At 49.2% G+C, this 14,516-nt stretch overlaps 3 protein-coding genes across 3 annotated transcripts; 1 reads left to right on the top strand and 2 right to left on the bottom strand.

Moving 5' to 3' along the window:
- Positions 1-306: 306 nt before the first annotated feature.
- On the top strand, positions 307-2,408 carry F5J12DRAFT_856353 (uncharacterized protein; the record flags this gene model as incomplete). The annotated part of the gene is made up of 6 exons (XM_051746704.1): positions 307-566; positions 1,059-1,120; positions 1,186-1,314; positions 1,398-1,544; positions 1,607-1,788; positions 1,856-2,408. Coding segments are annotated over 6 exons (988 nt in total), but the record flags the coding sequence as incomplete, so codon positions are not given.
- Positions 2,409-4,890, bottom strand: F5J12DRAFT_856344 (uncharacterized protein). The gene is made up of 6 exons (XM_051746703.1): positions 4,809-4,890; positions 4,199-4,755; positions 4,102-4,135; positions 3,838-4,031; positions 2,542-3,765; positions 2,409-2,479 (listed from the first exon to the last, which is right to left on the bottom strand). The coding sequence occupies exons 2-6, from the start codon at positions 4,459-4,461 to the stop codon at positions 2,476-2,478; spliced, it is 1,719 nt and encodes a 572-aa protein (XP_051596198.1). The 5' UTR covers positions 4,462-4,755; positions 4,809-4,890; the 3' UTR covers positions 2,409-2,475.
- A 6,151-nt stretch (positions 4,891-11,041) lies between these two features.
- Positions 11,042-14,325, bottom strand: F5J12DRAFT_785685 (uncharacterized protein; the record flags this gene model as incomplete). Its single annotated transcript, XM_051743272.1, has 20 exons — positions 11,042-11,354; positions 11,388-11,513; positions 11,560-11,690; positions 11,731-12,126; positions 12,172-12,226; positions 12,287-12,314; positions 12,467-12,635; positions 13,043-13,075; positions 13,117-13,152; positions 13,195-13,317; positions 13,360-13,414; positions 13,437-13,470; positions 13,513-13,546; positions 13,677-13,711; positions 13,753-13,788; positions 13,841-13,873; positions 13,915-13,968; positions 13,991-14,043; positions 14,065-14,098; positions 14,217-14,325. The coding sequence occupies 20 exons, from the start codon at positions 14,323-14,325 to the stop codon at positions 11,042-11,044; spliced, it is 1,887 nt and encodes a 628-aa protein (XP_051596197.1).
- Positions 14,326-14,516: the final 191 nt, after the last annotated feature.

Raw genomic sequence — 14,516 nt, 5'->3', positions numbered from 1 at the left:
AACGGCCGAGGTTCTTGTAGTCAATGGAAGCGAGCAGGGCTTGCGTTGCGCAGGGAGAGAATGGCGTGCGATCTCGATAATAATAATCCAGTAGTGACTCGGACTGTATTTCCTCTCGGAGCAAGCATTTTGACATGTCAAAATGCGAGTGGACAGTGTGTCGCCCTGATCGGATACTAACCATCAGGTCACGCACGACCACCCTAAGAATCCCGCCAACGCACGTTTCCACCAGGATTGGGACAGTCTACCTTACCATTAACCTATTAGCCTTGCAACCGGGCGGTATATGAACCGTGTCCTCACCATGTCTAACGAAGACCCCATTCCCACTGCACCCGTTCCTGCCACCCCAAAAAACCATACTAGCCCACCGATGGCGTTCACAGCCCGCTCGACCGAAAGCCCCAGCCCAAGGAGGGAGAACAGGCGGTCGTTCTCTCAACAGGTGTCCGCTCTCGCAGCAAGACTAGGACGTGTCGTCACTGCAGAAGGCGACAACGATGGCCGTGATAGATTCGATGTGGATTCGATTCGAAGCAGCGCGACATTGGTAAAAGATGGATGTAAGTACTGTCCTCGAACATACGCCACCCGTCCATTCTTTTATACATCTCGTTTATCTATCTCCCCCTCGATGACATGGGAGATAAGCACTGAACCTGAACTGGCTGATAAGCTATAGCAATTATCGCTATCTCTTGCGATAAGCCGAACGCTAAATCAGTGATTATGGGCGCTTCTCCTTGGGGTGTTTTTTTCTCTCCGTTCCCATGGCTTGTCCCTACGTCACTCAGGACACTCCGACGCTGTCCGACGCTGTGTGGGCCATGGATGGACCGGGCCATCCTCATACCCATATGATGCGTTCCTTTTTTGTGGCATCAGGGCAGACACCACCGTTTTGACAGCAGTGACGGATCTTGGTCGTTCTGGAACTCCTACTTAAGGAACCCATTAAAAGTCCAAATCGATCCCGTCGCCTTTGTCTTCTACATCCACACCATTGCTCTGGACTCGTTGACACTTTAAACTGCGTTGCTGATCACTACTTCCAGTCATGACGGACTCTCCCAACACTGTCGATAGTCGATCTCTTTCTCGTGGAAGGGATGCCTTCGTGAGTATCCTTCGTCACTTGAGAAAATCGTATATCTGATGATGTGATCGGTCGGTCCGTAACAGCAATCTTCTGGGAGAGGCGGAGCAGGCAACATCAGACGTTCCTCTCAATCTCGTGAACCCCGTCCATTTGATGGCCCAGAAGACTTTTCTCACACCCGTGGTCGTGAGCCTGCTGTGCATCCTGATCGGGTACGTTATTCTGAACCCATTTCTGCATGCCATCCATGCCATGGGGTGCGATCGCGCTCATGTGCTCACGTCATCGATTCTAGGTTTACTCCGTCGGGAGAGGTGGCGCTGGGAATATGCGTTCGCCGTCCCGCGACCCTGGCGCGGTGAGACCTGTCCACGAAGACGTCATCGCGGAATCTCCATATGAACAGCGTATCTTGAGGGAGCACGCAGCTGCTGAGGTCGTAGTGCGTATACAGATGTTCTTTTTTTCCCTACCGTTTCAGAATCGCTCATCGAGTATGTCCAGCACTCTTCGGGTCGTGGTGGTGCAGGCAACATTACTCGATCCCGTTCGAGGTCCCGTGGTCCTGGGCTTGTGCTTCACTCCACCGGCCGAGGTGGTGCTGGAAACATGTTGACCGGTGATGGACGGAGCAGTGAGGCCCTCGACCAAGAGGAAAGGAAGAAGCATCATCACCCAGAGGGAATGTCAGTGTCATTCCCCTTGAATCTGAGTCACATCGGCTAACGTGGTTCCCCGGAAACCGATTGATAGACACTCCACTGGCCGAGGTGGCGTCGCAAACATGACAGGTGCACATGATCCAGAAGTCGAGTCCACACATCATCATGCTCATCCCGGCGAGTATCTGTCTTCGGGACGCGGCGGCGCTGGGAACATTCGGACCCCGTCGCAGTCCCGTCCTTCCGCCGATGGAGGACAGAGGGGTGGTGGTGCCATCTCAGGCTTGTCGAACAAGTAGGGTGCCTGAGTGTGCATGTGGAATATGACAAGTGAACGCGTTCGGTACACACACGGGACTCGACGACTACGTATCTTGAAATATTCTATTTGTTTTATTGTTTTACCTTTACAACCCATCTCAGTTGCTATACGGTTATCGTTGTGTACCTTACTTCAATACTTCCTGTGGACGATGATGTTACTACTAGTACATGCTTACCATTTTCTTGGCATCATCAATATGTGACTTCGACTATCAGTATTTATGACTTCCTGACAGAATCATCATCGCGATTGAGAGGGGTCCCGAAAGGGGACGCGAAACAGCCCCTTAATCTCAACTAAATTTACATTTGGAGCTGCCCTCTACTACCGCCTTCGCGCTCCTCTCAAGCCGACAGATTGAAGTCATGCGCCCTAGTCTGTGATTACTATGTAAGTACATACTGCGCACTCCACGCCGTGCTGCAGAGACAACTAATGCTGACTACGACCAGATAACAAGGACAAAGGTCATTACCACCATAAGGGTATTGAAGATCCAAATGCCCGTGTGTACACGTACGCTGCCCTCGAACGCTCCCGACTCGCGAGCCTGTTCCAAACATATCCTGCGTTCTCTCTCCCGACGGAGTTCTTCCTCTTCCGTTTGTTCTTTTCGTTTCACCAGGCGTTCAACCTCTTCCTTTTGCTTGTTCACTTCGGCTTGTTTGCGTTCCAGTTCCTTCGTCATGTGGCGAAGCCTTTCTGCTATTCGCGCTTTTTGTATGGCCAATATCTTGCATGCCAAGGCTTCCTTTGCCTGGATGAACACCACTGCCGCCCACTTTCGGACTTGTAGAAGCGTCTGCCCCCACCAGAGTACCTCCTCCACTTGTCTACGCGTTCTCTCGTGCTGGAGGTCTTCTCCAAATGGAAATCTTTTCTCCTGTCCTTCCCGCCGTACAATAAGTGGCGCCTCTGCCATCCAGCTACTTTCCTGCATGGCGCTAAAAAGTTCTCGTTGGAACACAAGCCTTTCTTGTTTCTCTTGTTCAGCCTGTGTCTTCTGTTGCTTCTCCAAATCCCGTATGCGTTCCAAATGCATTAGCTTCTCTGCTTCCATGTCCGCAATGATAGTCAGAAGTCGGGCCTTCTCTGCCTGGAAGGTCTGTTCTATATTTTCGATACGACTTTTAATGTTTTCAATTTCCTCGCGTTTGCTCTCCAGATCACCTTGGGCTACCCGTCGCTTCTCCTCGTCTTTGTCACGGGTCGAAGCCTCCAAACTTGCGTGGAGTTTCCGAAGCTCGGTGTCATATTCCTCTGCCTGTTCCTTTAGAGCTCGCGTGAGCTCTTTACCCACAGCCGTTCCCGAGAACTCCTTGTGCTCGTCGACTATTTCCCGCTGGCCTGCGAGAGTTACGTTGCCCTTATTGATTAACTGGCGAACGATGGCTTTCGCTGAGGCTGTCGTGCCGTCATGACGAACCATTTTACCGCCCCCTTCAAGGACAGCTTTGTAGAACTTGTTATCAGTTGCTAGCTCGCTCTCTCTTTTATTGCAGATTTCTAGCTCGTCGTCTCTCCACATATTGGTGACAATGAGGATATTCTTGAATGCATCCTTCCCACAGAGTTCGCGGAAGCACCTGAAGTTGCGCATCGATGTGCCTGTCATGCGGGGATCGGAAATGCGATGCATATAGATGATGCCGGTGAGCTTAACGCCCTGTTCGTATCTGTGAGTTGGGACGTGCGTCAGACGGATTGTAGTCCGGTCCCCTCCCACGTATGTACGCAATGCGACTCACGTGTTGGCAAGGTATGCAGATATGTGTGCTATGATCTCCCTCTCCTTGCGATTGGTGTCGTCAAAGCCCGGCGTGTCGATCAACGTTACCATACACTCATCCAGGTAAAACGGCTTTGACGATTGCACGTCAACCGTGCAGCTCTCGAGTCCCATCCCTACCACAAGATCCGACTCGCTCGCGCAGTTGATGAACTATCACGTCGACCACGATGAGATGGAGATGAGCGTTCAATAAGTAGGGAAGTTGTTGGTGTGTGCTCACAGTGGATTTTCCACTTCCCGTGAGGCCCATGACGCTGTATGGACGAGGTGAGGCGTGTCGGTTACAGACATGTTATATGGATGTCACATATACGCACGCAATTCGAGCTTCATTTCCTGGAGAAGACATTTGTGCTCGTCTTTCGCGATTGTAAGAATTGTAAATCCAGTGATAGCAAAAAGGGAAAAACAGTGTATCGCAGTCGCAAAGTACCTTGCAGTAGGGCGAAGGGTTTCCTAGTTCCTGCTGTGTGCGGGGACATGCTTTTATATCTTCACTTACCACATTGCCACCTCGTTGTCGAACTATTTGGACCATCGAAATCTTCACAAGTGAAACACACAGCTGCAGGTGATTCATTGGGTGTGTGACGGAAGTGAAGGTCCTGTTATAATCATGAACCCAAGTTGCATGTACTCTGATACAATCTAGTAGGCGGTCAGCGCTTCGCGCCTTGGAATACCTTGAGGGTCCATGCGTATACTGCGAGTAGGGTAAAATTCTGGAAGAGCAATTCACCGCCCCCCATTTCAACCTTTCAAGTGCGTGAGTGCAGCCTGGCACAATGTAGCCAGACCACGTTTCGGTGAGCGCCTAAATCAACCTTGATCGTGGAAGTCGTAAGTCACTGGCAGGTGACGGACGATGTGGTTCCTAAAAAGGAATATGTAACCCCCATGCGGCTTTACAGTGAAACGGGTCCTGACTCAGCCGTGACCGCACCGTCTGTTTTCGCGGTCGCAGCTTCACTTCTTGTCAACGTCAACTGGGGAACACCTTCGTAGCTAGGTGAACGAACGGAGAGTAGAGATGAAGATACAAGTTAATAGAACAAGAAAGCGAAGAGAACAGAATGACTAGGGAAACGTAGATCACAAAGGAGAGAGTGATCTAGTGTGTGGGGGGAAGGCCGCCGGACGCTAGGCTCCAGAATCGAGCGAGCGTGCCGAGATGCCGAGATGCCGAGAGCGCGCGCGCACCGAGCGGTACGAAGCCGGGAGATTGAGAGTGAGAAGGGGTCACGTGACTCGTACAAAGAGGGATCGAAAGGGGAGAGTGCGCGGAAACAAGCGGTGCAGCCTTCTGAGTGTGTAAGAGCGGACGAGTGGAAGAGAGGAGAAGAGGCCACAGGACCGACCATAACAGAGCTAAGCTCACAACGGAAGTGGCCTCAAGACACCCCACGCACTGGAGCTAAGATTGAGGACGAACGGGGTGATATTGCGGGAGAACGCATATGACGAAGCAGTACTACGAAGACTACGAATGGGAAGTGACTGTACGGAAATTGGTACGACGGGCGAAATTGTCCATAACGGAATCGAGGGAGGGTAAACGGGTGGAATCAGCGGACGAAGAAATGAATAAGGGAAGAATGCTATTGATCTGATACCAATAATCTAAAAAGACCTGCGATTTCCATCTTCCTTGAGTGGCGACCACATCAGGTGGGACACCCTGAAGTAAAAGTTCCGTGGCTCCCCCAATACGAAAGGCGTGACCAGGCATGTCAGGGAAGCCGGCAGAAACCCAAATCTGGTTGCAATGGTTGAGAAACCAGGGGCGAGTCATAGGAGACCAGCCGGAAGACGTACGAAATGCAAAGAGGGGGGCATCGGGTGGGATGCCGAGATTGCCTGTGCAATGATTCAATAGAGCTAGAACGGGGCAAGTGCGGTGATCGCGAGATGTGACAGAAATGTCAGCGCCAAGAGAGAGAGTGGTCTTAGACCAGGGAATATGGAAGGTGGAGTGACACGTACTGTTGTCTAAGGAAGATATGGAAAGGGGGAGGATTTGCCGAGAAACATGTTTAGAAGGGTCAAAAGCATTCTGGGAGGGAATAAGAAGTTCGCCAAGACGACAGCAGAACCAAAAAGCTACCGAGGCGAGAGCCCAGATGGCGGCATCAAAGGTGTTAGCCAGATCCAAATGATCATGAAGAATACAGAGAGCCTCCATGGTGACAGGAGGGCGCTTAGCATGTTTGGACAATGGAGGGACAAGCTTAGTGAAACCCCTATGAACGTGACGGAGCATATCGTCTCTGTACCAAGGAGCACCATTGATAATATGCCAAAAATGAAGACCAGTGAGCCAATTATTCAGAGTCTTTTCTAAGGCATGTCCGGCATGATGTGCAGAAAAAAGAGAAATGAGTTCGGATGAAGCCGGCATATGGAATTCCTCCGGGAGCCTGGGCAAGTCACAAAATTGGGTAAAACGGAGAAGACCTGCCCCACAATTGGAACAGGTGCTGTGATCTAAGGATTGGAGCATGACTTGAAAGAGGCAAAAAATGGACTGCTGGGGAAAAAAGCTCTCGAGGAGGAAAGGAAATCAGTGCCATGAGGAGAAGACCAACAAATGAGACAATCGCTGGTGACGACGTGGGGACACCAAGGAGAAGGCTGAATGGATGTGCCTGGGCGAGGATGTTGGGGGGTTTTGAATGGGTAGTGCTTAAAGAGGACGTGACTGTGCGACGAGAGAGAGAGTTGGCATTGGCATAAAAGGCGGAGGCAGCAGCATTGAGATCGATGTCTGAAAGAAACTCCTCAAGGGGAGAAGGGAGAACCATGCTGAAAAAAGGGAGTGATGGAATGATGGAGCGAGGGAGGGTTGGGGAGACGAGTAGAAGTAGAGGGAAAGACACCATGGGAAATCGGATCTGCCAAGTTATCGGCAGATGAGACGTAAGAGAAAAGGAAATGGAGGTGTGCCTCGTGGGATAGAAGGGCCGAGCGACAGATAGCTAAGTTGGTCATATAATTGCGACAGCGACCTTTTTCGAAGGCTGCGATTGCTCCTTGATTGTCGCTGCAAATCAGAATGTCTGAGTGAGAGAAGCTGCGGTTAACTGCTAGCTGAATGGCAAGTTCGATGGCAACAGCCTCAAGCCAGCCGATGTCCCGATGTGAATCTCACCAATGAGAAGCCAAGGGCCAGGCCGCCCACTCATCACCAAAGACAATGCCAATCCCGAAATCTGTAGATGCGTCGACCCAGATCTGGAGATCTAATGAAGAAGAGTGAGACAATATGGAGCATGGGGGCTGAGGCGAGCTGAGGAGGTTAAGCTACCAGGTAAGGTCAGAGGTGACTGAAGGGCAGATGAAATGAGGCTTGAACTCGTTGGGGAATTCAGAAATCCAGTGGTACAAAGGGGAGATGAAAGATCGGGCATGAGGGAACATGAATGAAATGTGATTTAAAGTCCCTGCTATTTTCTCAGCATCACACTTGAAGATGTGAGAGTTGCAAGTAGAAAGGAAGGCAGAAAGGCAGGAAGCATACTTGAGACGCTTCAACTCCATAAGTGTAACTGATTTATGAGGAATGTTCCAGAGGAATCCAAGGTATTCCACAGTATTGCCTAAAGGGCTGGCCCTTTTGTTTATGCCAGGGCATGCCCAAAGGTGCGATGATAGACTTGGCATGTTCAAGATCATAGTCATAATGGTAAACTTTGCCATCACAAATGCCTAGGTGAGAGCCAGATGGGGAAGGGGAGTGAAAAAGATTAAAGTAATTGACCCATTTAAGAGAGGGGCCCATGCTCTGAGCATCCCAGATATCAATGACAGTGTCAGCAACTTCACCTTGAAGGCCAGAGGTGGGAGAAAGCCCAAAAGGAAGGACATGATCTAGGAAGAATTGATCTTCAAACATGATGACTAAGAATTGTTTGTGATTGGGAAGTATGGGGATGCCATGGTAAGTGGCTTCGATGTCAAGAGAAGTGGCCTGAGTGCCTGGAGGGGCACAAGAAATCTGAGGTGAAAAGATGAGAAAAAGGAAATTGTGAATAAGATGGTGAAGAGAGAGACAGGGGCAAATGACGAGTATGTCATTAGGAAATGGCCCAGAGCAGAAGGTCGGAGGAGGAGTGTGCCTTCAAACCATCAAGAAAAACCCTTGAAGGGTAAGACTTTCAGGCAAAGAGCATCCACAACAGAGATCTCCAAAGAAGAATGAAGGGGGGGGGAAGAAGGTAAGAACTAACCACTGATGCAGCAAGTTCAGCTGAACCCCATCTAGTAGGGAATTGATCAGAATCAATTTGGTTGTTGACTGAAAGACCTAAAGCACCCTTGTGGGAGAGGTTGCGACAGATGCGAATCTTTGGGGGAGAGCCCTTGATGCCAAGTTTGGTGACAATCTGGAATGGTGAAGATCTGAAAGGACCAATTTTGTGAAAAAGTTTGGTAGTGGAGAATGGGCCAGAGAAATGGCTGAGAGAAAGCTCCTCATCGATGTAGCTGTGGATGGTGTCATGAATCTCAGCAATGTTGTGGTGATTGGATGGGGTGCACAAGCAAGAAAGGGGGGGTAGGTCACCAATGGGGAAGCCATGAGTGAGTTTGAAGGACAGGTCCAGATACTGATCAAATAATTTACACATATGGAGGAAAGAGTCAAATGCTAATGCAGAATAAGGCATGATAATGTGCGAGAAATCCGGATCAGAATTGTAGTGAGAGGAAAGAATGTGAGAACAGCCTGAGAAAACATGATGAGGGGGGAAGATATTGGAAGGACACAAAAAGGGTCTGGAAGCAGGGAAATCAGGTGGACTTGTGGTTGGAGGCACTGTGGTCTCGAGAACCACAAGCAGCACAGAGGTGTTGGTCTGGGTGGTTGTCATGACAGGGCTTTTTGGCAAGCTGGAAGAAGAAACAGAGAGGGGAACTGTTGTTGCAGTGGACAAGTTTCCTGTCCCGAGACTTCACAAATGTTTGTTGGCCTTTCTGCATAGTCTCTTCATTGCAGGAAGAGTATTTGTGGCCAGATCTGAGGCAGATAACACAGGTGGGAGAGTTGCAATGATTGTTCCGAAAGTAATTGTCAGGTGAGTCACCACAAGCTTTGTGCAATCATAAGGAGAAAAATGATGTGCATGGGAATGTTTGTCTGCCAGGACAGCAGGAGCAAGAGGAGTTTGAAGAACTCCAACCTGAGTGTGAAGGTATTTGTTTTTATATTCCTGGGCAGTGAGGGAGCAGTTGGGGTCAGATGCAACAGCAGAACAGACATCCATATCAAACTGCAAGATAGCAGGGAAGCATTCATGAAACTTGTGAATGCAAGTGAGAAAGTGAAAGTGGCAGGACCACATTCGTTTTGCAACAAGACCTTCTCGCATGCCAATCCAATCAATGTAACACTCCCAGGCCAAATGCCAGTCCAAGGGGAGCATCTCCTCTTCAGGAGGGAATTGGGTGATGTCCAGAATGTGAACATTCTGGCCATTCTGATGAACCTTGACTGTCTTGACTGCAAGGGGTTGGTTCTGTAATTTATGCAGTGCTTCATATGAAAAGAGAGTCAGTGGGACATGAAAACCAGCATCAGCAAGGCTGTTAATGAGTTTGGAAATGGGAAGATGCATGCCATTGGGAGAAAAAATGGGAGCATTGTCAGAAAGGTTGGAAGGAAGAGGGCATTGAGCTTTGGACCAGTGAGTTGAAGACAGGGAGTTATGGTGGTTCTCAAGTAAGGAGTCCAGTGCAAGTTGTTCTGAGGGGGGAAGCAGCATATATGCAGCCAGAATCTGCTGGGAGGGATTACCAGTGTTGCCAGAGGGCATAACCACCAAAGAAGGTGGGGGCTGAAAGGTATTGGTAGATAAAATGGGGGGAGGGGGGGCTGAAATGGTAGGGTTGGTAAGAGTAGGTGGAATTGGTATGGCTGCAACCACTGGGGTAGTAGTGGGAGTGGTGGGGGCAGCACATGATTCAGTCACTTGTAGTCCTAAAAGTGGGTCATCCAACATGTACATTTCGTCCTGAAACTGGGACTAACCGACATCAGCCGGTGGTCCCTAGGGTTGGGTAGGCCGGACTGTGAAGGTGGGGTTGGCCTATGTCACAGGATGATGGATCAACTTCCCTGGAAGTGGGGTCGGCTGACATGACTATAGGATGGATTGATGACCTGGAAGTGAGGTTGGCTGATGCAGCTATGGGATGAATTAGTGTCCTGGAAGTGGGGTTGGCCAACACAGCTATGGGATGAATTAGTGTCCTAGAAGTGGGGTCAGCCAACACAGCTATGAGATAGATTAGTGTCCTAGAAGTGGGGTCAGCCAATGCAGCTATGGGATAGGTTAGTGTCCTGGAAGTGGGGTTGGCTGACACAGCTATGGGATGAATTAGTGTCCTAGAAGTGGGGTTGGCCGATGCAGCTATGGGATAGGTTAGTGTCCTGGAAGTGGGGTCAGCTGACACAGCTATGGGATAGATTAGTGTCCTAGAAGTGGGGTCAGCTGACCCAGCTATGTGATGAATTAGTGACCTAGAAGTGGGGTCAGCCAACACAGCTATGGGATAGATTAGTGACCTGGAAGTGGGGTTGGCCAACACAGCTATGGGATGAATTAGTGACCTGGAAGTGGTGTCAGCTGACACAGCTATGGGATAGGTTAGTGACCTGGAAGTGGGGTTGGCCAAGCCAGCTATGGGATAGATTAGTGACCTGGAAGTGGGGCCAGCTGACATGGCTGGGGGAAGGGATGATGTCCTGGCAGTGGGGTCAGCTGATGTGGCTGGGGGGAATGAACCATGACCTGGAGTTGTGGTTGGGCAGACACTTTGCAAGAAAGACCAATATCTTGCTAGTGGGTTAGTGGGGCTGGCCAATCTTATTACTCAGTACACTACTTCCTTGGTAGTTAGCTGGCTGAACCCACATGGTTGTGGAAAAATCCTATATCCTATCCTTATCCTGTGGTATTGAAGTTAACTCTACCAATCTGGCCATTGTATTGGAATTAACATTGGGCAAATTTACTCAGTTGTGTATCAGTACTTAAGGAGGAATTGTCCTGCAGGAAATTACTTTTTTTTCTGAACATTCAATGTCATATGAAATTTGAAAACACAAAGCAGCTATTTTTGATTGTAGTACATGCATATCATATGTATCAAGGTAGGGTATTTTACAAAGATTCCAACAGCCAGGATGATGTTTGCCCCTTTCCCTGTGTCAGTTTGGTAGCCCCTTTGGACATGCAGATAGTATAGGTTTGGGGAGGCTGAGATGTGCCTTGTGTGTCCTTCCCACAGCCAGGATTCTTGCACTCATAGGAATAAGTCTGCCCTGAACAACCAGCTTCCCACTTCTGAATGCTATAACACTGAGGGCACTGGGCAGGCAATTGTTGTCCCCAAGGCCTGATGAACTTGTCAGTCCAGACAAATTTCTCCACCACTACCTTCTCCTGCCACAACATCAGGATGATGTTGGAGTGCCTACCCAACATACCACAGTCATTCAGGGCATACCTGACTGCACTTTGGACATGGAAGCCTTGAACAAGGGTGGAGTCAAGGACACTCATGAGGAAGGGAATGGTGGTGACTAGTTGAAGTCTCTCAGCATCAAAAAGCAACATGGACCTTGGCTTGAAGCTGATATGGTGTCAGCCATAACCACCAACATTGAAAGAAAACCTACTGTTGCACAGCTGCCTTCAGTCCTTGGAAGCTCTGCTCCTTCCTTACAGTAGAACCACATACAAAGAAGATGAGGTCTCCACCCTTGACAATGTTGGAGAGGGGTAACAGAAGGCCTTGCAGAAACTGCAACTGGTCAGATGGGAGTGACAGTCAAACAATGGTGACTTACCTCAAAGACCTCTGTGGCTATTGGAACCTTATTCTCCATTCCAGAGAACAGATCCCCCCTGTCTTCATCAGTATGGGTAGTAAGGAAAATGACTACCTTAGCAAAGGTAGTCAGACTTGAAGCTAGCTTTGATGCTGCAGTGTCATAGGCAGCTCTGGACTCCTCAGTGGCAAAGTTGAAGGGCAGTTGTGAGAAGTGGTAGGTGTCTTGTCTGAAATATCCCTGCAACATGGTGTGAAGGATATGCACAGGGGCATGGCCAAGCTCTAGAGACTCAAGGTGGAGGTGGATAATGGCAGTAGAGTTACCAGCCACTTCAGAGGTGGTGGCATGCTCAAACCCCCCAATGACCACAAGAGGGTGTTTCAGGACTGGCTTGCCTGACAAGTAGAAGCCCTGTACTTGGAGTTAGGAGTGATTGGGGTGGCAATATGCACTTACAAAATAGGGCTGAGGACTTTCAAATCTTGTCATTTTCCAATGACAGGAAACACACCTGAAGTTCATCCAGAGTTTGAGTCAATGGAATTAATTCATAAAAGGGAGGTTAACACACCTGAAGGTCACAGGAAGCTGGGTGACCTCTGCAAGGCAATCCTCAGGTACTACAACACACTTATTACACACTACCCTTCTGCAACCTGCCTGATCACAAGGCCACAATGTCCCTCCATCCCTGCACATCACACAGAACTGCATAGAATGTTAGAAAGATGGATGGAATATAAAAAGAGACTTGCCAAGTTCCTCATCCTTCTCTTCTTGGCAACAGGGGCCTTCCTAGCATGGGCCTTGCTTGACTTGGCAGCATGTTTTTCCCTAGCTTTCAGACCAGCAAGAGATACCCTGGAAGCTCTACCCCCAGTGGTCTTCTTAGCTGTCTGCTTGGTCTTCACCATCTGAGTCTATTATGCCAACATTAGTGAGTGGCAGCAACATATGACACAGAAGGGAACAGTAGCATACCTTATTATCTTTACAAGACACAGAAGGTGTAGGGGACAAGCAGTAAGATAACAATAAATGCATTTAGTTTAGTACATATATCATGCAGCAGGGATAGATATCTACATATTTATGGAAAAGAGAAGCCAATGTATGCAACTACACAACACTGGGCACTGGATAAGCAGACCAGAGAGGGTGATATGTAAGTATCATCTGGACACCATGAAGTAGAAGTCCAACAACATACCTTATTGGATGAGACACAGCAAGGGAGATGCAGTGTGGCAGGAGGGAGATATGAATTGATAGTCTACTAGTGTGTTTTGTGAGTGGTACAGGGACACCAGGAACTGGGACAACATACCTTTTGTAGGATGAGACACAGCAAGGGGGTGTTCTGTGAGTGGTAGAGGGATGCCATGACCTGGGACGACATACCTTTTTTTTTTTGATAAGGCACAGCGAGGGGGTGTTCTGTGAGTTGTAGAGGGATGCCACGAAGCTGGGACAACACACCTTTTTTTTTGGATGAGCACAGCGAGGGGGTGTTCTGTGGGTGTTCTGTGAGTTGTAGAGGGATGCTGCACGAGCTGGGACGATGTACCTTTTTTTTTGGATGAGGCACAGCGAAGGGGTGTTCTGTGAGTTGTAGAGGGATGCCGTGAAGCTGGGACGACATACCTTTTTTTTTTGGATGAGCATGGCAAGGGGGTGTTCTGTGAGTGGTAGAGGGACACTGCAAAGCTGGGACAACATACCTTTTTTTTTGGATGAGCACGGTGAGGGGGTGTTCTGTGAGTTGTAGAGGGATGCCATGAAGCTGGGACAACACACCTTTTTTTTTGGATGAGCACAGTGAGGGGGTGGTCTGTGGGTGTTTTGTGAGTTGTAGAGGGATGCTGTGTGAGCTGGGACAATGTACCTTTTTTTTGGATGAGGCATGGTGAGGGGGTGTTCTGTGAGCTGTAGAGGGATGCCATGAAGCTGGGACGACATACCTTTTTTTTTTGGATAAGCATGGTGAGGGGGTGTTCTGTGAGTGGTAGAGGGATGCCGCGACCTGGGACAACTTACCTTTTGTTTTTTGATAAGGCACGGCGAGGGGGTGTTCTGTGGGTGTTTTGTGAGTGGTAGAGGGATGCCGTGAGCTGGGATGACATACCTTTTTTTGGATGAGGCACGGCGAGGAGGTGTTCTGTGAGTGGTAGAGGGATGCTGTGACCTGGGATGACTTACCTTTTTTTTGGATAAGGCATGATGAGGGGGTGTTCTGTGAGTTGTAGAGGGACGCTGCAAAGTTGGGACGACATACCTTTTTTTTGGATAAGCATGGCAAGGGGGTGTTTTGTGAGTGGTAGAGGGATGCTGGGAAGTAGGACGACATACCTGTTTTGTGGATGAGACAAGGCGAGAGGGTGTTCTGTGAGTGGTAGAGAGATGCCATGCACTGGGATGACATACCTGTTTTTTGGATGAGACCCGGTGAGAGGGGGGGGGGGTGTTTTGTGGGTTGTAGAGGGATGCTGTGAGCTACTTACCTTCTTTTTGAATGAATGGGCTTTGTGAGTAGTATGGGACACTGAACAATGCGCAATAGACTGAGAAGAATGGCAGCGTCCTGGTGTGTGATGTGAGTGTTGAAGCCATGAGAGGTTTGACAACATACCTTTTTTTGTTTTTTTTTTGAAGGGAGATGTGGCACGATGTACCTATTTTGTGTTTAGAGAGGGAGAGGTGTGAGAGATCCAGAGGATGATGATGTACCAAAAATTTCGCTGAGATGCAGCAGGGCCAGAGAGTGGGATAACACAATGACGGCCAGTGAGGGAGACACTGTG

This window comes from Pisolithus orientalis (assembly GCF_024613125.1).
Source record: "Pisolithus orientalis strain OTSU chromosome Unknown F5J12scaffold_41, whole genome shotgun sequence".
Lineage (NCBI taxonomy): Eukaryota > Fungi > Basidiomycota > Agaricomycetes > Boletales > Pisolithaceae > Pisolithus > Pisolithus orientalis.
The sequence above is the reverse complement of the archived record's forward strand: the minus strand, read 5'-3'. Positions and strand labels throughout refer to the sequence as shown.

Bases quoted from the DNA above. Each gene is read 5' to 3' on its own strand.
- F5J12DRAFT_856344 (XM_051746703.1), bottom strand. From the start codon at position 4,461: ATGAATCACCTGCAGCTGTGTGTTTCACTTGTGAAGATTTCGATGGTC. The intron at 4,032-4,101 runs GTGAGCACACAC...TCGACGTGATAG, and splicing joins CGGGAAGTGGAAAATCCACT to TTCATCAACTGCGCGAGCGA. The intron at 3,766-3,837 runs GTGAGTCGCATT...CCCAACTCACAG, and splicing joins TCTGCATACCTTGCCAACAC to ATACGAACAGGGCGTTAAGC.